Raw genomic sequence first — 22,610 nt, forward strand, 5'->3', positions numbered from 1 at the left:
AATGGTGGGCTATAGAGTATGGAAAATTATCAAAGCAAATTCATTTTGTAAAAAGAAGCCTTAAGTTAACCAAACATTTTAATCGTATACGATGTTCAAATTTAACATATAAAAATGTTATATGTTAAGAAGATAAAGAATACGCAATCTGTATAAATTCAGGATGATGTTTCATAGAAAAAGTTATGTAAAAACTGACGAAGAGGCCTCCGTGAACGGCACTCCGAAGGGGCCAGAGCCCTTCACATGCACCCTCAGCTCCAGTGTGAACGGACGTGCTGCGCTGATTCTCAAGAGAGAGCTCCAGCTGTCCGCAGGGTGGACGTTAGCTGTGAGCGATCACGGAGATTCCAAGGCATCCGCGTGCGCCGGCAAACGAGCCCCAGCGAGTCCGGCTGCAGAGAATACCGTCCTGGCACCGGACCATTCCGTCCGCGCGGATAAAAGCTAAGGGAGACATGGCTCTCCTGTCCTCGGGGTGTGTGCGCAGTCAACACACGGTCGACAGTGGTGGGAATGGGTTCTGCTTGCTAACAACCAGCTTCTGATGCTGATGTGATATGTAGCCTTTGATGTGACCCTGCGGGAGAGAGGAGACCAGGGTCACAACAAACCTGTCAGTGCACCCCCTGCTCAGCCCCGTGCATCGGCGGTCTGCTCCAAACACGACGCATACACAGAGACGGTGCACAGCAGGGACACACAGACCACGTCCGCCCACCCGCAGCCTCTCTGAAAGCCCGGCCACTTCCCGGGATAACATGAGCTCTAACAGAAAACGCCGTGACCAATGCCAACGGCTTCCACGCCACCACACGAGTGCCTCCAGTTCCAGATCCAGCCAGCCAGGAGGGGCCTCTCACCATGTATATCAGGTTGGCCAGGATGCACTGGACCTCGTCAATGTCCACGCCTTCCACCTGCATGAACCGCAAGGCGACCAGGAAGGCGTCCAGAGACAACTGGTGTGTTCTGAGCAGCAGGTACCTGGGAGGGGCGAGCCAGGGCCACATGGGTTACTGACGGGACACGAGCACTCCGAAGGCTGAGAGGCGTCCCGAGTCAGGAGGGAAGACAGGACCCTAGCGCAGGTCTAAGTGTCTACCTCCACCCACATTCACCTCAGAGTCCAAGATGCGCGTGACCGCACATTCCGCCATCTCTGCGACCAGGACGCCCCTCACCACGAACCGCGCCCTATGGATTTGAGGACGCGTGGCCCTCACTATTCTGGACATTCTACCCACAGCTGGGAAAAGTGACGGATGCAGAATTCCACAACACACAGGAGTGGCGGGGCCAGCTTAGTCGGTTAGGAATAAAGGAGTCTCGCTGGGACAGAACGCAGGACACCTGACCGAGGCTGGTGCGCGTGCCTGCAAGGTGGCGGGTGCACAGAGCCAGTGGCCATGGGTGGACCGGAAGTCGCAACCGTGCGAGCTCGGGGCAGTGCTGGGGCTTGTCCACACAGGCGCGCAGCCTGTCCTGGGGGATCATGGACAGTCACAGCGCGGGGGCTGCGTCACACTAGAGCTTAAATGCACCAGAAGGAAACACTTGGCTCACACTTTCTTGAAAAGATTCCTGTAGGTGATGACCTTCAGCTTTTCAAGGATGAGGAAAATGCCACAGCGAATAAAGAAGGTCTCATGCTTCGTCAGGGCCTCGTTCAAGAGCAGAAGGTTGCCTTCGCTGGGTGTGGGGAGAAATGTGCAAACACAGTCAGGAAAACCAAAGTCCAGGACAGGCCCTCACACAGCACGTGGGAGGCTTTGGATGAGTAATTCCGCATGTGAAAGCCCCAAATGGAAAGGGACGGCATACCTGACGGCTTTGGTCACTTCGGCAAACTGCATGAGATGATACTTCCTTAACAGCTCGATGGTCGGCATGTGACCCTGAGACAGAGCGCCCATTTCCCAGAGTAAGAACCTTTCATCCTTAACAGAATGACCTGTGATCAAATCCCTGTCAGGGAGTCACATCTGAACAACCTGCAACCTGTTTCTTCGGAAGCAGCTGACAAGGCCCACAGACGCGGTAGTTGACAAACCAACGTGGGTCTGGCAGCCACAGCCCCGGGGGCAACCGGCCCTGACCTCCTCACGCCCCCGCGGCTCCTTTCCAAGGGGGCAGAGATGGCGGAAGACAGGACGGTGTAAGGGGTGGGACTCAGAAGCGCCTTCTGAGAACTGGCTGAACCATTTACAACTGGTTGTCTCTGGGAAGCAGAGTGGGATGCGGGGAGGCATCTACGACTCTCTGCTTTTCCCTTACAAGTGACCTGAGCTGCTCAAGGTTGAGCCACGTGTGTCCTGCTTCGGTAACTTCTTAAAAATTTTAAGTGGGAGGAAAGGAAGCTCTACCACTTTCAGGAAGTTTTAGTCAAATAACTTGCTAGTTACTTGTCATTTCTTTTCAAGTATCAAACTAACTTTGGGTGACGGAATAAAGTACTAGCAGACAAGCTGGCATGATGCTCTTCTTTCTTGCCTGACCCACTTGTATTAATTTAGATTTTTAGGGGCAACAGAAATAATACGCACTTATTTTGTCTTACATACATTCATTCCCCTTCTGAGGCTGAGACTTTTAAGAGAAAGCGTCAGTCATGGAAATAAATGGTTCGGGCCACACACCAAGCAGCTCACCCCCCATCTCTGGGGTACGCTCACACGCGGCTCAGACCGTGGCAGCCACGCACCATCTGCTACATTTTTAAGATTCTATCGACCTCTTCAATGAGCACTACGACTTTGAAGAACAGAGTAAAATCACTTACCAGCAGCATTTTTACTGGAAGCAAATATATCAGAATCATCCTTTTGTTCTTCTGACTTGAGCGGTGGCAGTGCTCGAAGGCAAAGGACAGGTACTCCTCCGCTGCAGAGACAAGCCATGTGCGGGGCCCACGCTCCACACCACGCGCGCTCACTGCGGCCCCGCCCACACCGCGTCCCACCACTGTATCCCCTGAAACTCTGCTGTCTCCGGAACCATCAATTCCTACCACTAATAGTCATCATTTCTCACTGTATCAGGTATTCACAATTACGACTCAGTAAGTCTTTGGAGAAAAAACATCAACACCCTGAAAAACTTCAAAAGAACACAACTTAAAAGCTCCTATTCTTAGGCTTCCTGTTTTAAGGTGAAAAAAAGATGGGAGAACCACCCCGGACAGCCCTTGTTCAAAAGACGTGGGTCTATTAAAACTTCTGTGAAAGAGAACAGACTGTCTGCACAAGCCCATCGAAAAGGAAGCAGGGCATGCCCCACAGCAGCCCGGCACTTCCGCTGTCGGAGTCCACGGCCGGCACACACGGAGAGGAGAGCCGTTCTAGGCACGGTGCCTCATGTACACACGGGTGCTGAGGACACGGCTCTACGAAGTCCAGTCCGAGTACGGCAGAGGAGACCGTAAAGAACCACCCGTGCCAGCTAATCACTAAGTGGAAAAGAGAGAACCTGGCTTCGTGTCATGGGGAACTCGGGACAGAACTCGCAGTGCCGTGGTTTCCAGCAAGCGCCACTCGGACGAGCAGTGCCCCAGCACCACTGCGCAGTGACATGCCACGCAGCGACCCTCCGCTCTGGCGGCCCCTGGGTGTCTAACGCAGACACCGGTGGCTGAGCCACGGGCTGCCTGGGCTCCCCGTCCTGGATGGGGGCCACCACGGAGGCACGGCACCAGGAGAGGACGACCACTCACGTTCCAGAGAAGAACGGTGGTGCCGAATCGCCTCCCAAGAGAAAGTCGCCCGCGGTAACTGCGACTCGGGCAGGGTTTCTCAAGACCCAGCACGGGCCTTCCTGCACTTACCCGGCTTCGGAGTCAACAAACAAACACGCGCTCCCAGGAAAGCGGGACGGGGGTCCCTCCCGCTCGCCACCGTACGGACTGCTAAGAGGCAGTGAGCATGCTGGGACGTGGCTCGGGATCCAGTGTCTTTAAACATGAGCGACGATTAACCACCAACCTTGCTTGAAGTCGCTGTCGAACATGGCCTTGCGGCCGACGTAGTAGCGGAAGGTCACCCTCTGGGCGGTGCTGTAGTCGTCCTTGAGGTTGGAGCTGTCGATGGCTCTGATGAGCGGCTTGCACAGGTGCAGCTTGTTGATCTGCAACGGCCCACTGCAAGCGTGACTCAGAAAAACAGGACAAGAACTTCCCCTTTACCAAGTATTCGCCTCCTCAAAGTGGGAATTACAAAGCCAATCACACTGTCAAAACTGATTACTTAAGAACACACACTAACACACACGTCGCGTGGCAGAGACAACATCCGGGGGGGCCGGGTGCCAGGTGCCGCTGCCTCACGGGGCCGCCCCTTGCCCGGCCAACTTTGTGCAGCAGGGGGACCTCTTCGCCCATCCGCCCGCCACCTGCCCCAGAGCTAACTGTTATAGCAGCGGCGGGAAGGCCTGGGGTGATACCCCTCACTTGAAAGCCCAGCCCCATCACAACGGGCACCTGCTCGGGGCGCTGGTGCCTTGCTTTCCCCAGGAGGTGCAGCGCTCCCCTCGCGGGGCAGAGGCTGAAACGGGACAACACACGCAAAGCTCCTGCGACAATCCCTGCACCTCGCAGGTGCTCAACAGACTAGACTGAACACGGCCAGGTGAGGGTCAGCGCCCGGCGGTGCCACAGAGACTGGCACGGAGACGGCGTTCGGGGACACAGGCAGAAGGAAGAGGCCCATGGAGCACTTGAGGCGCCCACACAGAATCCCACCTTAAAGTAGATCTTGAATAGCTGATTCACCAGGAACAGCATGCCCCACTTCTTGGAGTCCTCGATGCCAGCCCGACTACGGGAAAAAACTCTTTCAGTTACACAGGAGATGAATATTTATAAATCACACACACACACAAATCTGCCTCAACAAAATTAATACCCTGAGATAAAACCCCACAGCTCAAGCCGTGCCCGTGACAACCTGAGAGTGGAGGTCTAAGCACCAGTTACCACGGGGACACCACAAAGCACGTGGGCCACCGATGACTGCCTCGTCCACAAGACGTCTGTTGATTTCAACGGGACATGTGCTCGCTTATCCTGAGGACACGAGGAACTACGGAAATACATCACAACACGGAGAGAGACGCAGTGCATGCAGTCACCCACGGAGACTGGAAGTGTGGCGAGGGTCCGCCTGGGAAGGGGACAGCGTGGTGACGATGTCCTCGGCCTCAGGAAGAGTAGGGTCACACACGGGTACACACTTGCCAAGATACAGTTAAGATCTGTGTGAATTGCTGCTGGTGAATTTCACCTCGACGACAAAGGAGAAGCTGTGGCATTTCGGGGCGTCTCTGATGGACGCGTCACCTTAGGGTGCGCCAAGAAGGAGGAAAAGAAAGAAAGAAAACCGCCAGACGCACAGATGGAAAGACACGTGAACGGACAGCCTGAAGCACGTGCGGTAAACGCCAACAGTGCACGTGGTGGGTGTAAGGCGCTCCCCGTGGAGTTCCGTCCACACAGTCAGACACCTGAGCATCTTCACGACGCCATGTTCAAACACCACGCACAGTGGCATCGGCCGCGTATCTGCGCCCTGCGATGGCTCTTCCCGGGTGCAGCTTGCACACCCACAGACGGGATGCCGGAGAGGGCGCCAGCGGCAGGCCGCCTGCACACTCAAAATACCCAGGGCGTGGGGTCAAAGCTTACGGAATAAACACGCCAGTATGGACCTGCAGGCCACTCACAAGCCAGGGACACAGAAACCCTCCCTAAGACCGTCCCTAAGATCCTTTCCATATAGGAATTCTCAGTGTGAAACTGTAGGCAGCATTTAACACCAAAGTCCTGCTCCGTGACAGCGGCCTGCTCCTCTAGGACTCTTGTCACTCACTAGTGCTATGACCTCAAATCAACACGGAGACGACGAACACTGCTCTGCCCGCCTCGGAGGGCAGAAAACAAAACACTCTGTAACCCCTGTGACTGGTCTCTTCAGGAGACACTCAGGAAGAAACCCTGGGGGGTCTCAGTCCCTGAGGCCCTGCCCACCACTCTGCAAAGCCAGCGTGCCCCCCCCTCCGCCGCGGCCCCTGCACACTCAGCACGGTACTGGCCGTGCTGCTGGGCATGAAGTCACCCTGCTGTGGTGTTCATTTGCATTTCCTTGCTAAGGATGTTGAGCACCTGTTTGTGGGTTTACTGGTCATTTGTCTATCTTTGCAGAAATGTCTGTCCAGGTCCCTCGCCCACATAAATTGGATTACTTATCTTCACATGTTCTGGATACAGGCTACCGTCAGCTACATTATTTGCAAATGTTTTCCCCATTCTACAATTGTTTTTCACTTGTTGGATGGCATCTTTTGAAACAAAGGAGTTTTTAATTTTGGTGAAGTCTGGTTTATCTATTTTTTCTTAGATTACTGTGTTTTGGGTGTCACATCAAGAAAGCCAGTTATCCCACAATAAGGGTGTACAGCTCGAGAGGGGAACACAGGGCACCAGTGTTCCTGGAATCCCAGAAGAGACAGAATGCGGACAAAAGGGAGTGGAAAAAAGGACACAACGGTCACCTTTGGGAGGTGACAAAACACATCAGTGCACAGATCCGAGAAGCTCAATGCACCATAACTGAGAGGAGTATGGAGACACGTGGGCCCATGAGTCACACGACGGGAGACCCAGAGAGGAGGCGGTGTGACCAGAGGCGAGCGCGCGCCCCGCACCGGGAGCACAGGACGCCCGGAGGCGCGGCCTGCTAGAGCGCTAACAGACAAAGCGGTCTACCTCCATGCAGCACACGGAAAGGAGACAAAGGGAAGACGGGGAGTTCAGCGTCCACAGACCTGCAGTCAGCGCAAGCCGCGGCAGCATGCTCCCTGTGGACGGGGCTCACGCCAGGTGGAAATGCAAGGGGCAAGAGGAAAACGCTCCAGAAAGGCTGTGCCACGCAAACGTCACACACGACCTCCTCTCTCTCACTTCCTGGACACAGCAGCGGACTATCTCAGCAAATCGGAACAAGCATGAGGTCCGCACACACACGGGAGGAACACAAACATCAGCGGCCGGCATGCCTGCCTCCGAGGCCATACTCACGTGTCACTGGCACAGACGCGGAAGCAGCTCATCAGCAGCTCGGCCGCCTTTTCCAGCATGTCCCCGACTTTGCTCTTCCCTTTCTTTACCAACTGCTGGTCTGCCTGATAGAGCACAAACATTCATGTTTAATTTCCTCTGGATTCCTTAGAGAGAAAGAAACTTCCAGTGCCGCTAGACGCAAAAGTGGCTACAACCAAGGTTCAAAGGCCCAAGCGGCTCTGGTGAAATCTTCTGGTTGATGCTACTATTGTTAAAAATTGAGACATCAATAGCATACCCTGACTCTTAAACAAATCAACTCTCTTCGACCAATTCAAGCTAGTAAGTCAGCCTGTTCTCTACATCCAGGGCACGGAGCCCGTGCCGCTCCACAAGCCTTTCCTTTACGGGCTCATGTTCTGCCCCCACCTACAGCCAGTTAAAACCCCGAAACACATTTCCAACAGACACCAAAGTCATCACCAGCTTCGACTCTCCCCTTGTTTCTGGGACCCGTTTGCTCCCGCTCACACCCTCTAACATAGGTTCTCAAAGTACGGTCTACGCAGCCCCGAAACCTTCAAAACACTTGCACGTGATCCACGTGGTCAAAACTACCGTCATGAAACCCCAACAGCCGTTATTTGTCTTTTTATTGTATTGTCATTTGCACTGATGCCAGCACAGCGGTAGGTGAAACGGTGGGAGCCTTTCCAGCGACACCAAACGGACGTTGTGACACCACATCCCTAATGTCACCCCGTGAGGTCCTTCAGTCAACCAGTAACACTAAGTTCCCTTTAAACCGTCCTTGACGACACAGTAAATACGAAATCCTGGTTCCTGAATATCATATATCTAACTTTCTTTGAGCCGAGATGACAGCATGTACAAAGAACGTCGGTCTTCTCCAGGAAGAGCACTTGGGAATCTGCTGGAGTTGCCAGCCAGCACATGGAACCAGCGACAGACAGGCGAGCAAGGGGGTCCAGGTGACGGCATCTGAAGGACCATTTGCTCGAAATTCCAAGCAAACAACTGACAGTATTTGTGACCAATGACATCTGTCATTGCTTTCAAAACAAAACAAAACAGAGTTTTGGGTAACTTGTATCAACCACCATGACCTTGGCAGCACTGATTACTTCAAAACTTTCTGGACAAAATCATTGGAGACACTAACAAATGGAGTCTGTCTGGTTTGGGGTTTTTTTAACACAATGAAACACGTCCACATCTGGAACATCTCAGTAACTCAGTGAACAAAAACTTTCCAAATGGCCAACGTCTGATGCTACCAGGTCACACGAGAGCACACAGGCCATCCCGAGAGCAGGACACACCGGCGGATTCCGACACAACAGTACAAGATGCTTGCTGCTAAGCTTCGGAGGCCACAACATAACTAACCCTGACCACCACTTCCTGGAACTCTGGTACGGCGGAACAGAGTAGCCACAACGATCTGATACCCCTCTCCTTCCCATCCACACCTGTGGGAGGCCAGCCTGTCTTCACACGTTCAAGCAGGCAACACGCCGCAGCACCATGCCTGAAGGACACGGGGTCAGGTGGCTTCTCTAAGATTAAAATGTAAAAAATCCAGCACTCTTCTCTGCACAGTTTGTTCATTTGGAAAACACAGTTACTTTTTAGTTAAGATGTCACTTACATTACCACATAAAAGGCTTATTATTTTAGATGAATATTTTTTAAATCCCAGTGAAAATGTTTTAACGCGGTAAATACACGTGGACACATAAACAAAGCTCTTCGGAGCCTAGATAACTTGCATTTAAGTCACACTGTCCGTTCCAGAAGTTTCCATCACAGTTCTTTACATCTTCTGCCTCTTCGCCGAGACCATCTGTTTCCACGTGCTTCAAACGTGTTCGTGACTGCACCGAGGCTTCGCTATGACGGCCGGGGTGCGAGCCAGTCAGGGAATTCCAACATTTGGGGTTTGTGGATCATCCCAGGCAGTGGACGCCACGCTGGTGGGGAGCTGCCGCCGGCTGGGCTGGGTCTGGCTCCCCAAGGGCCTTGCTGAAGGGCTGGGGACGGGAACAGTCTGGGTGGCTGTGGCAGGGACTGCTGAAGACGTCTGTGCTCCTGGGCTGCCTGCTCCTGCTCTCCTTGGGGCCTCTTCGTCTCTGCCTGTCGGCCTTCCTGGACCTGAGGCTTCTGTGGGACCCGGTCCAGGATAGGAGGCAAGGACACGCAGGAGACTGCCACCTGCTGCTCTGCAAGCCGTGCTGGCTTCAGAATTCCCAGCAGGATGGAAAGGAAACTGTACCTATTCCATCTTGTTCAGAATGGGAAGTTATAATTTTTAAAACCACAGAGGTGTGTTAGGACCAAGTTCAGAACTGCCGCTCCCCAACTGTCTTATGCTGACCCCGCAAGGGCAAACCGATCCCAAAAGATCCAGGGATCCCCAGCTGCTGCCGGGACTGACGTGAGGGTGGGATTCTTCGAGACAGGGGACAGCCACACCTTAACCGTAAAGGAGAACCCAGAACTGCTCGTGATACCGCCTTGCCCCTTTCTTTATAACACGCACAGAAAAACTCCCTCTACACCCACAACGTGAACACCCACCAGCCCAGACAGAACAATCAGTCCAGCTACCTCCTGCCCTTCGGCTCTCTACACCAGGTACGTGCTAACCCACACCCTAACCCTCAAAACTTTTGGAAGATGACATGAAATTAAGCAACAGAAACTGAGTTTGAGTTTTAAAAGAATAGTGACAAAAACTGAACTTACATTATTGGCAAATATTCGAAGGTCAAGTGCTACAGCATACATGACAGGCAGAGCCCTGCGAGGCAGAAAAGCAAGTCTGTTGGAAGAGGCCACGAGGTCCGACATTCCCTTCCCAACACCCAGGGCTACCATCCAACCACAGGGGGCCATCACCCCTCCAGGAATCTGGCGGCTCCTGCTGCCTTCTCACCTCCTGTCAAGGCAGGCTGCGGCGCCAGAGCTTCCTGACCAACACTGACGTGCTCTTCACCCACTGCCCCGGACCTCCCCAGAGGCCTAGGTCCTGGAGCGTCCAGGGTCCTCAGCCCCAGACAGCACCTCCTCACGCTGTTCAGGGCCTTCTGCTTCCCCTCCACTATTCTCCGAGCAGCTCAATCAAAGCAAGATGTGGTTTACTAAGGCCTACCACCGTAACAGGATCCAGAAAACGTAACAGACAAGAGGTCATTAAAGGATTTTTTTAATTTAGCTGGTGGAATTGGATTCATGTATAAGACAGGTCTTCACTTTTAAAGAGGAACTTTGTTTTTGTTTTTTCGGTAAAAGGTACTTGCAAGCCTTCAGTTATTTTAGTATACACAAAAGTCCAGTATTTACCTACAGTTAGTAAACCATAAAATCAAGAGTCAGTTTATCAAGGGTTACACGTACTCACTCTAGTCACTCCATGTGACCTGCAGTTGATATGCCCTTTCATCCAAGTTAAAATAAAAAATCAGCTCAAAATTGACAACTGACAAACATTTTGGGGTATGGAAGGTCTGAAATAAAACAAGGCCTCACATTCATGTGGACACACGGCAGACAATCTGGTTGGTCTGCCACATAATGTTCACACTGACCATTAAAACTCCACTATCCACACTGGTATCTTCCTATGTCGACACATGGCAGTCAATATCCACGCATAAAACACAACACGTATTAAAGTTTTAAAAAGCTGCTGCTAAAAAAAAAAAACCCAAAAAACAAAACCCTGCCATTTGCCAGTTTCCAGTTATTTCTGTTCATACTTACCAGTTTTCTTCTTTGTGGGCTTGAAATGCACGCAGGAATGATGTACTATATTAAGGAAGAAACAATGTACAAAATCTGAGGTAATGCTACAAATGATAAGAAGAAATACGAAGGATTCTAAATTTTAAATTTAGGAGATTATACATCACAGAGGCAAGTTTTGGAAGGAAAAACATACAAATTACAAGTATCTGGACATCATTAGGTATTAATAAATATTTACTTTACACGTGCGTTTTCCAAAGTAAGAGACTATGTTAAGATTTTCTTAAATGACAACTTCAAACATTTTATTTGGTTTTTCTGAATCCAGATAATCACATATATAATAGCCTTTAGAATCTGTAGTATAAAGTTTATTTCCTTGATTACAGAATTCTTAAATTCAAAGACCAAGCTAGTTAGTAACCAACTCTCTCCTTTGTACATTTAAACAAGCTGAAAAATAAGCAAACTAAAAATCTAGAGATACACGTTGAACACTCAACATTCACTGACTGAGGCCTCAGCTAGGGGATACCACTTACATGATCCGAATCAGACACTGGCTGGACTAAAGTCTTTAGTGACCACACTTCAGTGACGTGTGAAGTCCACTCTTGTCCATCTATGCCTGGAGTATGAAGCGCTCCTATTTCGACAAAGGGACTAACTAGTCCCTGTAGCTGTACTTGATACTTTAAAGGAAATACCACTGTTCACAACAGAATTAAGTAAAACACTTAAGTGTCAACTGCGTTCTTCCTCATTGGATGACAGTCTTAAGGCCCAAGATACATTTAAGCACCTGAATGAAATAGCTAATCGTGTTTCTCTTCCTGAAGTCAGTTTCAATTCCTTTCTAGTTAAAGGTGTGAATGAAAGTGGCCCGATGCCTCCAGATCTTGAACCCCAGTGATAACTGAACCGTGACACAAGCGACAAAGATATTGGACGATGACGGTCTGGCATCTGTACGCCTCGATGAAGTCATGGTTCCCCACCGCGTAAGTGCACCTGCAACGGAGACAAGACGGGCTGGGGACCCGGGAGCAGGGCCTGCGAGTGAGCCCCGACGCCCCATCCCAGACACCAAGCACGCCGCTCACCCTGCTACAAGCTACAGGAGCTGGAAGGAGGATAAGAAACACACCAGTGACGTCTGAACTGGAACGGGCTGGTGGAAGAGGAAACCCACAGGACACTCTGGAGCACTGCTCTCCAGCCCCAGGACGAGACCCTAACTGCGAAGGTTTTCAGTGCAAGCACTGGGCACGGACGAGCACGGCCCCGCCACTGCAGCCACAGGCGGGGTGCTCGCACCGGACGCCCGCTGGGCAGGGTCAGCAGCAGTCACGTCATCACCACATCTTAGCCCCAACACAGCGCACAGAGCCAGTAACGGCGGGGAGCCTCACACTACCAGGAGCCCAGTGGCACCCCGGTTTCTCCAGAGATTTCCCAGGGCTCACGCGGGCCCTCCCCACCCCAAGCCCTGGAGGCACACAGGCAGGAGGGCGATGGAATGCCTCCTGCTTCAGGACATCTGGCTTTGCCCGGCCCAAACCTCCAACGGTGAAAACAGCAGATATGAGATGTCACTGAGAAGCAAGTCTTTCGTGTGCTTTGCGCAGCACTAGCCCCATTCCCGGCAGGGCAAAGAGATGAAAACATAGGCATGTTTCCACAGAAAACACAAAATGAATGGCTAACTGGGGATGGGCATTAAGGAGGGCACGTGATGGAACGAGCACCGGGTGTTAGATACGACTGATGAGTCACTGAGCTCTACCTCTGACACTAACAATACACTGTACGGTAACTAAACTGAATTTAAATTAAACAAACAGTACCAAAAAACCAATGCGCTTTTCTTTTCAAAGCAAATTATTGTTTCAAGTCTAAGATGATGTGGTTTTTTAAAAAGATTTTTATTTATTTATTTATTTTAGAGAGAGTGTATGCGTGAGTGGGGGGAGGGGCAGTCTCAAGCGGACACCCTACGGAGCACAGAGTCCGCTGTCGGGATCCATCTCATGACCCCGAGACCGTGACCTGAGCCAATCCAAGAGTCAGAGGCTCAACCGACTGAGCCACCCGGGCGTGTCTCAAGGGTAAAATGAGGTTAAATCAAATCCCTAGTTGATTCAGCAATTTCCAGATTTGCTTTATTTTTCTTCCTCCCCAGGGGGTTACCTTAAATGAGCAGCAAACATTTCATCATAAGGAGGTTCCAAAACCTGCTGACACTTCTCTTCTGGGGATGCCATCTAAACGATAAGAGGAAAAGTGGCAAAAATAAAATTAAAACGCAGCAAAAGAATGCAACGTGAAGAAAGAAATTTACACGAACCTGTTTCAAAAGACCATTCGCTTTAGGATTAAGGGGAAGAGCGGACGCTCGGCACTGGTGCTCTCACACGTACGTGTCTCCACGGCCTGTGACAGGCGCGGCACAAACACACCTGCTGTGCCTACCACAGTCCAAGAGACGCTCCGGGCACTTGCGCGTAGACCTTAGTATCTGCCCGCCGGTCGGTGAGGAAACATTTACAGAGCAGCTACTCTGTGCTCCGTCAGGAAGGCGGCGTGAGTGACAGGTGATGCCATGTCAGGAACCCCCTCCTCCCCTCCCGGGGACAGAGCCACCCACTCGACATAACAGTCCCCGCTCCCCCGTCCCTGGTGGAGCACCCAACGCAGACAACGGCCTCCAGTGGATGGAGCGCCACCTCAGAAGGCCAACGGGGATCAGCCCTGGCTCACAAAGGGAGGACACGGCCGCCCGCGGTGCTGCGACGGGACGCACACACCACCAGCTGACGAGTGTCTGGCCAGCGAGCCTGCGGCACTAACCTCCACTTGCAGCAACGGTTTTGAACACTGTAACACAAGACAGCCGCCCAGGGAACCCAAGACTTTAAGAAGAGCCTGCTCCTACCCCTCAAACCGGTTTCTGTGGTCTGCGGTGCAGCCTACACACTGCCAAATGTGATCTCCAACGTACAGAGCTCCTACTTCTTTCAAAAGAAACACTGCCCCAACAGGACCACATTCCAGTATCACCATGGGAGCCAATGAGGAAACGGGACTTCCCAAAATGCCAAGAATACTTTCTGTATAAGACAGGGCTTGCATATCATTTATCCGCTAAATCAAGGACACTTATGGTGTAGGGCAGGGTTTGGCAAATGCTTTGCATAAAGGGCCAGATGGTAAACACTGCTGGCTTTCCAAGCTATAGATCTCTGCTCACCGAGCCGGCTACACGTCCGTGGCCCAGAGAGCCCAGGAATGGGCACACATGGCTCTGCCCCACTAGGCTTTACTTATAACAGGACACAATTGTGGGCTTTAGGGACAGACAGGCCTGGGCACAGCCTAGCCCACCGGCGGTCTAATGCATGACCTTGGACAACCCTGCTACACTGCATGTCTGAGGCTCAGAGGGTCACGAGGGAGTTAAGTACAGAGCATGAGACACAATCTCAGCCTCGAACACATGTGCTCAACAAACGAACTGAATTACAGACATCATAGATGGACTTCAAATTTTCAAAAGAGTGGCAATATTAGTTTCCTCCTGACTTAAAACTCTCAGCTTCTCTTAGGAAGCCAGTCACCCCGGAGCCTCTCAGACACCTGCGGGCGTGGCCTGTTTGCCCACCTGAAGCCGTGGATTGGCAACATGAGGGTGCTTGAAAGACACCAGCTCCGCACAGGATGCCCCGTCTCTGGTGTCGATGGCTTCATAGACCTGAAACATTTGAAAAGAGATAAGCAGAGTAAAAAACAAACCAGTTTGCCCTCACAGAACCTAAACGACACATCGTACGCCTCCAAAGTCCACCTTCCAGACTCCGGAGGAGCCAGAGCAAGGACACAGAAGAAGCCGGGCTCTCGGCAGCGGCCAACGAGCACCACGTTTCAGGAGGCAAAGAAATAGGTGACTTATCTCTAGAAGCAGCAAGCAACCAGGGTAAGCCAGTGGTTATTAAGGAAGGCATGTTATTTTAGTTTTACTTGGTCATACGGACACTTGAAAATTCACTCATAAAGCTTACGGGGTAAAAAAAGAACTTAAAAACCACATTCCACTCAACCTACACATGAACTGAAACAGGGAAGGGCAAGAGCTAAACAGATGGTATCACAGTCACGCCAAAGCACAGCTGGGTGCCGTGAGCAAGAAGTCAGTCGATCCATCGGTGATGATGCGCTTTGTCCACAATGTGCTCTGTTGTTAAGCAAACAAAAACAATAAAACAAAACAAAACACACACACACACAAAACCCAAAACAAAACACAAAAAAACCCCAAAGTCACAGGAAAAGTGTCTAACTCGATCTGGGAGGAAAAGAGAAACCACGTGTGACACATGAGCACAGGAAATGCCAGCCCTGGGCACGCGGGGTGCAGGCTGGAGGCTCAGGAGGCTTTTACAGGTTTCTGTCCTGGGGGCCTGTGCTGCAGCAGACCTCTGTAATTAGAAAACCAAATGACGTTTGAAGATTTACCAAACAAGAACAAAGAAATCCGAACAAATGGGCAGAGGAAGCCACGCATAGAGAAAGTCGCGCACACAGCATGATTTATCTATGGTGGGATGAGCTCTATTTTATGCCCACGTGAGACTCCAGTCAGGGAAGACACGAAGAAGGTGCAGACTGCACACCCATGGCAGGCGCTCACGTCACTTCCCAGCTGCAAGATGCACCCCCAGAAGCGGCTAAGTGTGGCAAGGGAGGCCAGACTAGCCGCGACCAACAACAGAAAGCGACTGGAGCTCCCCGACACTGCGGGTGAGAAGCGGCCAGGTCGGCCCTCGAGGGACGGCACGCACCTGCTCTACCCCCAACCCAGTAACCCTACACCCCGGCATCTGCGGCCGGAGAAATGCATCCAGGTCCCGGGCTGTTGTACCACTTAGGGCATCAACTGGGAAAGTTTACACCACCTCACCTAAGACAACGGACGTGATCAAGGCTCTGCCACTTGACTCTCCAACAAACCCACAGAAGCACGTGCGTTCTGAGCCAGCAATCCCACTTCCAGGATTTACCTTACAACAAGAAACAAAAGATACCTGTGCAGGGCTGTGTGAGGCTGCGAAGGATCACAAAACACTGGTCCCATTGCTGCTCTTACCTCCAGGAAGCAGATAAAGGCCGCCAGAGCTCCAGTCACAGGAAGTGCCAAAGGAAAGAGAGACAGGAACAGACCGTGGACAAATCTCAAGGAACTGGTGCGCAGCTCAGGGGACACTAGGCCACAGCCACCCAGTCACCTTCAGTGGCTGTTAGCACGTCGTGGCCTTTCCGTTTAAGCAGCCCCCAGGGGACCATGCGGCCGGACTCCAGGGGAGCCTGTCTGGCAACATCTACATGGTGTCCCTGCAGGCCTGGTCCAGAGACTGCAGAGCTCGTCAGGTGCAGCTCACTGACTCTGGACACACCCAGGGAAAGCTCTCTCCTGGCCACTGCTAGTCACCTGGTGACCTCCTGGCTCTAAGCTGGTAGATGGAGGTTGTGGGGAGGGGGAAGTTACCTACTCTTGGAACTTGTAATTTTTTTATTTTTTAAGTCATCTCTATACCCAACGTGGGGCTTGAACTCACAACCCTGAGATCAAGAGTCACATGCTCCACCGACTGAGCCAGCCAGGAGCCCCCAGAACACGTAATTTCTTAAAAATACAGGGGCGCCTGGGTAGCTCAGTCAGTGAAGCATCTGCCTTCGGCTCTGGTCATGATCCCAGGGTCCTGGGATGGAGCCCCATATCGGGCTCCCTGTTCAGTGGGGAGTCTTACTTGTCCCTCTCCCTCTGCCCTCTCTCTAGTTCATGCTCGTGCTCCATAAAATAAATACATCTTTTTTAAAAATGTTTAAAAACATACATTTACTAGCTCCATCTGCTAACAAGGCCTTGAAGTAATGACTCCCCCACCCCGACCCTCACCCCCGTGGCAATGAGTACACCCGGCACTGCTTCGTTTCCTAAGCTCCACTACCATGAAGAGGAACCAGAGCTCCCTGGAGAAAGGACTGGTCCAGTGCTGGGATAGGGAAAGAAGTCCATGAGCTTGGCATGGATATTACTATGCCAGAAAGCAAAGCAGAGCTCAAGGAAGGAGAGAGACATGTAAAAAAGCCCCAGAAACCAGTCTGAAGGAGCTCTTCGTGGCCAAATCTGGACAAGTTGAGCTTCAAAAATAGGGAGAATGATCTTATTATTAGTTCTGGATTATAACTTGGCATTAACAACAATCTATGATACTTTTTTTTTTTAAAGATTTTATTTATTTATTCTACAGAGATAGAGACAGCCAGCGAGAGAGGGAACACAAGCAGGGGGAGTGGGAGAGGAAGAAGCAGGCTCATAGCAGAGGAGCCTGATGGGGCTCGATCCCACAACGCTGGGATCACGCCCTGAGCCGAAGGCAGATGCTTAACCACTGTGCCACCCAGGCGCCCCTATGATACTTTTTAAAAAGGAACACAGGGAAAAGCATTTTTAACAGATGAAGCTAACAAACATAGAGCGAGATAATCACCACTGGGCAAACATTCATGCGATAACCCACTTGGGAAAAGACCACGAATGAAAGCTGAAACCACAGCGGAAAGGGTGTGGGGCAGAATGTTCTCAGGCTCTCACAGTCCATCCAACAGATTATGAATCAGTATGATGGGAAAAGGTCCCTGGACGCTGGAGCGGGCAGTTAGGGGCACTGACGCAAGCCTCCTGACGCTGCAGGCCATCTACGCTAGCCAGGTCCACCCAAACCTACTCACTCGAGTCAAGTAAAGGCAGATGGTGACACAGCCACGAGTCCACTGCCTAGGACATTTGTAAAAAGCTGTCATAAAGTAAGTCCGCTCCCAGAAACTGGCAAGAGGGCTCTTCTAGAGGAAAGACTAAAGAGCAAGACCACCACGCTCGGAGTGTGACCTGACTGGGCCCTGCAGGTAACAGAGAGGCGCCCAACAGGCCCGTGGGTGGATGCAGGGCACAAGCACCGACGGTACACTTCTTGGCTATGCTAAAGGCCCTGCAGCCGGACCGCAGTGCTGCCTCAGTCCCACAGGAAGGGCCTTGGCGGCAGCGACCTCCTTTCAAACGGTTCAGGGGAGAGAGGCACGCGTGCCCGGAGGGAAGGACATGGAAACGTGGTGCGCCAGCTGAGGGTGTCCACGTCTTCCATGTTCTCCGTTCAACATTTCTGTAGCTTTGAAAATTTTCACAATAAAAAGCTGGAGGAGAATTACAATTTTAAATGTGGATAGTTTTTAAAAAGTAACTTGCCGTTTGACATAAGCATTTGTAGAATGGACAAAAGAATGAAGTAAAGGCCACCAAACAAAAGAATACCAGCCCTCAAAGAGACACTAGGAATATGGAGCAGCTCCAGCTCGGGGTGAAGCACAGCTGACCCGCCTAGCAGGTCTGAACCTAGGCTTTTTACAGCAGAATGCTACAAATGCATTTCCTCCTCCTTACGACTTTCTTAGTAATATTTCCTTTTCTCAAGCTAACTCGGTTGTAAGAACATAGTATAGAACACAACACAAAAAGCAGGGTAATTAACCATCAACAGTATGGTATCGGTTAAGTTTTTGGTGACCCAAAAGTTGTATGTGTATTTTCAACTGCACAGGGGTCAGTTCCTCTAATCCCCACATTGTTCAAGGGTCAACTATACATGCAAAATGATCTTTTCCTAATACAATTTTTAAAAGTAGAATATTTGAGAAAAATGTTAAGGTAAATTAATTCAACCTGTCCTCTCCAAACAGAAACCAAACTGGAGGCATGTTGAAGTGCCGAGCACTGATATCCCAGCTACTGCCCACCATTAGGAAGGACGGCCCTCCTTGGGTCTCTCAAACCAGTGTGCTGGCCCCACAAGGCCCTAATCACTCACTCCTTTACTCAGGCCACTGTTCAGGACTGTTTATAACTTTAAGAAATGAAAGCAGTGTCTCCCCCCCCATCCCTAACCCCAAGCAAAAAGGAGACTTGCTTGCTCACAGCCTGCTACAAAATGGGTGGATTCCCCAAATTCAGGATTTCTCTCTTGGATGCAAGTGCAGTCACCCTTCTGGACCCACTGGGTCCACAGAAACTGGCAGGCTGACCCCACACTGCCAGCTGCACTGAACTGAGGTACAGACCCTCGGTCTTTGACCCAGGAGTGCATGTGTTCTGCCTGTGTCCAAGAAATGAACAAGAAAACTCAGAAACTTATGAGACTAAAACCAAACCCCTGACCTGATAGCTATTAGGAAGCGAGCACAGAGAAGAAAGTAAATGAAAGACCTACGACTTGTCCACAGGTAGCTGCTGGCTGAGGATGCTATAAGCACGAAATAAAGAATGCGTCCAAACCGAGAGGGTCACTGAGATTCAAAAACAGTACCCGTTGGACCCTGAGAAATAAGTAGGTTCTGACTAGGACAGGAAATGGTGGTTGAAACCTAGGTTCACAGAGGCAAGTGTGCTTTGTGTTAAGGGCACGGACTCTAAGGCCAGAACGTCTGGTCTGAATGTGATACTTACTAGCCCAGTGACCTTGGAAAGCCACCGCACCTTCTCTGTAAGATGGGGCTTGCAACGGGCCCACCTCCCAGAAGTGGTAATAAGGAGCTATGCACACGACCATGGTTGGTTCTCAGTAAGAGTCCAACAAGCACTGGTGGTTACTCCTCCCACCACCTCAACCACTTAGTCAAACAACACTCCTCTGAGAATGTGGGTGATGAGGGAGCAGAAGGGCAGCTGAGGACAGGCAGAAGCTGACACCCCACAACCCTGCCCCACGGGATATATGTGACATTCCTCAGGCACTCCTGGCTGCCCTAAAGGAAAAACAGTTAAACAAGAAATAGCTATTGAGGGGCGCCTGGGTGGCACAGCGGTTAAGCGTCTGCCTTCGGCTCAGGGCGTGATCCCGGCGTTATGGGATCGAGGCCCCACATCAGGCTCCTGCTATGAGCCTGCTTCTTCCTCTCCCACTCCCCCTGCTTGTGTTCCCTCTCTCGCTGGCTGTCTCTGTCAGATAAATAAATAAAATCTTTAAAAAAAAAAAAAAAAAAAGAAATAGCTATTGATCACAATCACGCCTTCCCCTGAAGGCATTCCTGCCATAAAAGACCCTGTAGAAGGGATGCCGCCATCCCTCCCCTTCTCCTTTGTATCCTAGGCTACAGATGGGTGCCTGGTGAATGGACTAAAATACCATGCCATGCTGTCGAATAGACTAAAATGCTCGTGCCATGCAGTCCTATGCCCTGAAAGCTGTGTTATTGCCCTGCCACTTTTAACCCATGGAAAACAAGAGAAGTAAGGGAGACATTACCCAATTTCATAATTTAAGTAGTGGAGGACATTGACGGAAAACAGTAAAATTGAAATCCACCACGGTCTAAGTGACATTCCAATACATGTGGTCTTTACAGCCAACTTCCCTGGTAAATCGAAATTAATTTAATTTAATCAGGTACTGGGTTCGGCCAGCTGAGTGGAGGTCCTGCGGCCAGAAGCAACTAGACCAGGGATGTGAAGGGGATCACATTAGATCAATCAGGAGGAAATCTCACATGGGGATCTGAAGATTGGCAGCTGTCCTGGTGACTTAGGTGGCTGTCCCATGCCCAAGACAGACAACTTCATATAAGGACAGAAGAAAAGAGAGGGCATCAAGTCTCTCTGAGTCTTATTACCATCCCAGCCAGGGTACTGACTTCCAGCCAAAAGGCAGGCTTTCTCCTCCCCATCAAGTAGCCATGGGCTAGAGGATTGCAGCCTGAGCAATCAACATGGAAGTGTTCCAATAAAACCGTACTCCTTGAAGAGCCCCTGGAATGAGAGTAAAGGAAGAGGAGAGAAAGGACTCACCAAGCTTGCACCGAAGCTCAGAATCCAGATGAAGACTCAGAAGCCCCACATTTGGGTGCCAAATGATGGGGTTTTAGAATATAGGTGAGGTTCAGTGGGGGTGCGGTCCAGAGCTGATGACCAAGAAAAACTGAGACGTCTCTGGTGCGAAATGGTGGTTTACTAAAGCACGGGGACGGGACCCACGGGCAGAAAAAGCTGCTGCCCCGGGGTTGTGAGGGTGGCTGATTATATACCATGGAGTTGGGGGAGGTAAGGAAAAGGGAGGTTTCAAAGGATTTTCGTCCGTTAGAGAAGACTCACAGGACTGGCCTTGCCATTGTCAAGTTCAGGTGGTTTTTCCCTGTAGCGAGGCTTTAAGAGCAAGATAGGAGCTTCCTGGAGGAACATTACACTCCGCCCACTTCAAGTATCTACCAATGGGCTGCAGATTACAAGGACATTTAATTGTGTCTACATTCCCTCCTGGAAGCTGGGTTATTGTTAGAAATGCTTTGTTCTTGTAAAATGCTAAGACTTTAGTAAACTGAGAAAGACTCAAGTCTTGCAGGATTGTAATCTCTATAAATTAACTGTTTTTCCTTTAGGCAGCCAGAACTGCCTGAGGAATGTCACATATATCCCATGGTGGGGGGTGGCAGCTGTGGGGTGTCAGCTTCTGCCTGTCCTCAGCTTGCCTTCTGTTCCCTCATCACCAATCATTACAGACTATCTCCAACTGCCTCCTAGAGATCTTTACCTGGCTGTCAACAGACACCCTCAACTCAACATGTCCAAAACGCAGTTTGTAAACTTTCGCTTCAAATTTGCTCTGCTCGTCCGTTGCTCTGGCTGGAAACCTGGGACTCATTCTCCTCCCAGAGCCTCAACCATACATTCTTAATCACCAACGGAATGCTTCCTTCAGACATTTTAAAAATCCACTCCCTCTTTTCCCGATCAGCACGGTTCTAGTGCTGGGAATAAGCACAGTTTAGTGGAAAGAATGCCAATTTTGAATCCATAAATGCCCGTTTTAAGTATAGTTCTGGCGTTTGTACGCTGTACGGACAGAATTCCCTTGGAGACGCATTTCCCGAAGGGTTATAAACTGCCACAAGTGAACACGAGGCGTGTCCCAAATGATGGCTGGACTAGCGCGGGCAGCCGGACCACCCGCTGCCTCCACCTCCTCCCTACATCTGTCCCGAGTCAGTGGCTGACCCTCCGCCACGGAGCGTGGCTGACAGGTCCCCGGAGTCCCCTCGGACCCCTCCGCACGTCCCTCTCTCGAGGTCAACGCCCATCGGCGCACCCCCGGGTCCCTGGGAAACACCGTCGGAGCGCCTGCTCAACCGTCTTCGCTTTCCCTCCAGCGGCCAAGGACTCGGGCACAGTGGGCGAACCGACTCGCCCCAGCCCACCTGTTCTCGCCAGCGCCGCCGGGCTCCCGCTCCAGACCCCGCCGACGGCACGTTACCTGCTGCAAGTACTGGTTGATCGTGATGTGCGCCATGGCGGCTCACTCCGCCGGAAGTGCGCGGGGCCTGCGCGCCCGGCCACGGCAGCTTCACTTCCGGCCCGCGGTCCGTCCCGGCCTGCGCACCCCCCGGCCCCGCCTTCCCCGCACGCTGGTTCCGGGGGGAAAGAGTCCGCCGGAGCGTGCGACCCGGACCGGCATGGCGGCGCGTCCGGGCTGAAAAAGGCTGGGGTCTGCGCTACGATACGCCGCCGACCCTCGGCGAGGACGCCTCGTTCGCGCCTCTTGGGTGCTCGGGCTCGCCCGGGGCACGCTGGGCCCCCGGGGCTGACACGGCTTGCGCCCCGCCGCCCCCCCTCGACAGCTGCAAGTTCCACACGGAGCGCGGCGGCCGCGGAGCGGCCCGGGGCGGGGTCGGGGTCGCGCCGGGCCGGCGG

The 22,610-nt window shown here is 51.7% G+C and overlaps 1 protein-coding gene across 5 annotated transcripts; it reads right to left on the reverse strand.

Moving 5' to 3' along the window:
* Positions 1-60: 60 nt before the first annotated feature.
* Positions 61-22,604, reverse strand: PCID2 (PCI domain containing 2). Of its 5 annotated transcripts, none has more exons than XM_034665516.1 (15): positions 22,118-22,604; positions 14,924-15,053; positions 14,484-14,573; positions 13,013-13,086; positions 11,768-11,833; positions 10,838-10,879; positions 9,821-9,875; positions 7,070-7,173; positions 4,736-4,811; positions 3,981-4,122; positions 2,783-2,883; positions 1,825-1,898; positions 1,567-1,692; positions 864-987; positions 61-580 (listed from the first exon to the last, which is right to left on the reverse strand). In XM_034665516.1, the coding sequence occupies exons 1-15, from the start codon at positions 22,207-22,209 to the stop codon at positions 491-493; spliced, it is 1,386 nt and encodes a 461-aa protein (XP_034521407.1). In that variant the 5' UTR covers positions 22,210-22,604; the 3' UTR covers positions 61-490. The 5 variants fall into 5 exon arrangements, with proteins under 5 accessions (XP_034521407.1, XP_034521408.1, XP_019648858.1 ...); XM_034665517.1 differs by lacking the exon at positions 14,924-15,053 and adding an exon at positions 15,780-15,879 and having other exon boundaries at positions 22,174-22,210; XM_019793299.2 differs by lacking the exons at positions 14,924-15,053; positions 22,118-22,604 and adding exons at positions 15,780-15,879; positions 15,966-16,445.
* Positions 22,605-22,610: the final 6 nt, after the last annotated feature.

The sequence above is a fragment of the Ailuropoda melanoleuca genome, chromosome 7 (assembly GCF_002007445.2).
Source record: "Ailuropoda melanoleuca isolate Jingjing chromosome 7, ASM200744v2, whole genome shotgun sequence".
NCBI classification, from domain to species: domain Eukaryota; kingdom Metazoa; phylum Chordata; class Mammalia; order Carnivora; family Ursidae; genus Ailuropoda; species Ailuropoda melanoleuca.

Bases quoted from the DNA above. Each gene is read 5' to 3' on its own strand.
- PCID2 (XM_034665516.1), bottom strand. From the start codon at position 22,209: ATGGCGCACATCACGATCAACCAGTACTTGCAGCAGGTAACGTGCCGT. The intron at 4,123-4,735 runs GTGGGATTCTGT...GGGCCGTTGCAG, and splicing joins TATTCAAGATCTACTTTAAG to ATCAACAAGCTGCACCTGTG. The intron at 1,899-2,782 runs GTAAGTGATTTT...GCTCTGTCTCAG, and splicing joins TTCCAGTAAAAATGCTGCTG to GGTCACATGCCGACCATCGA.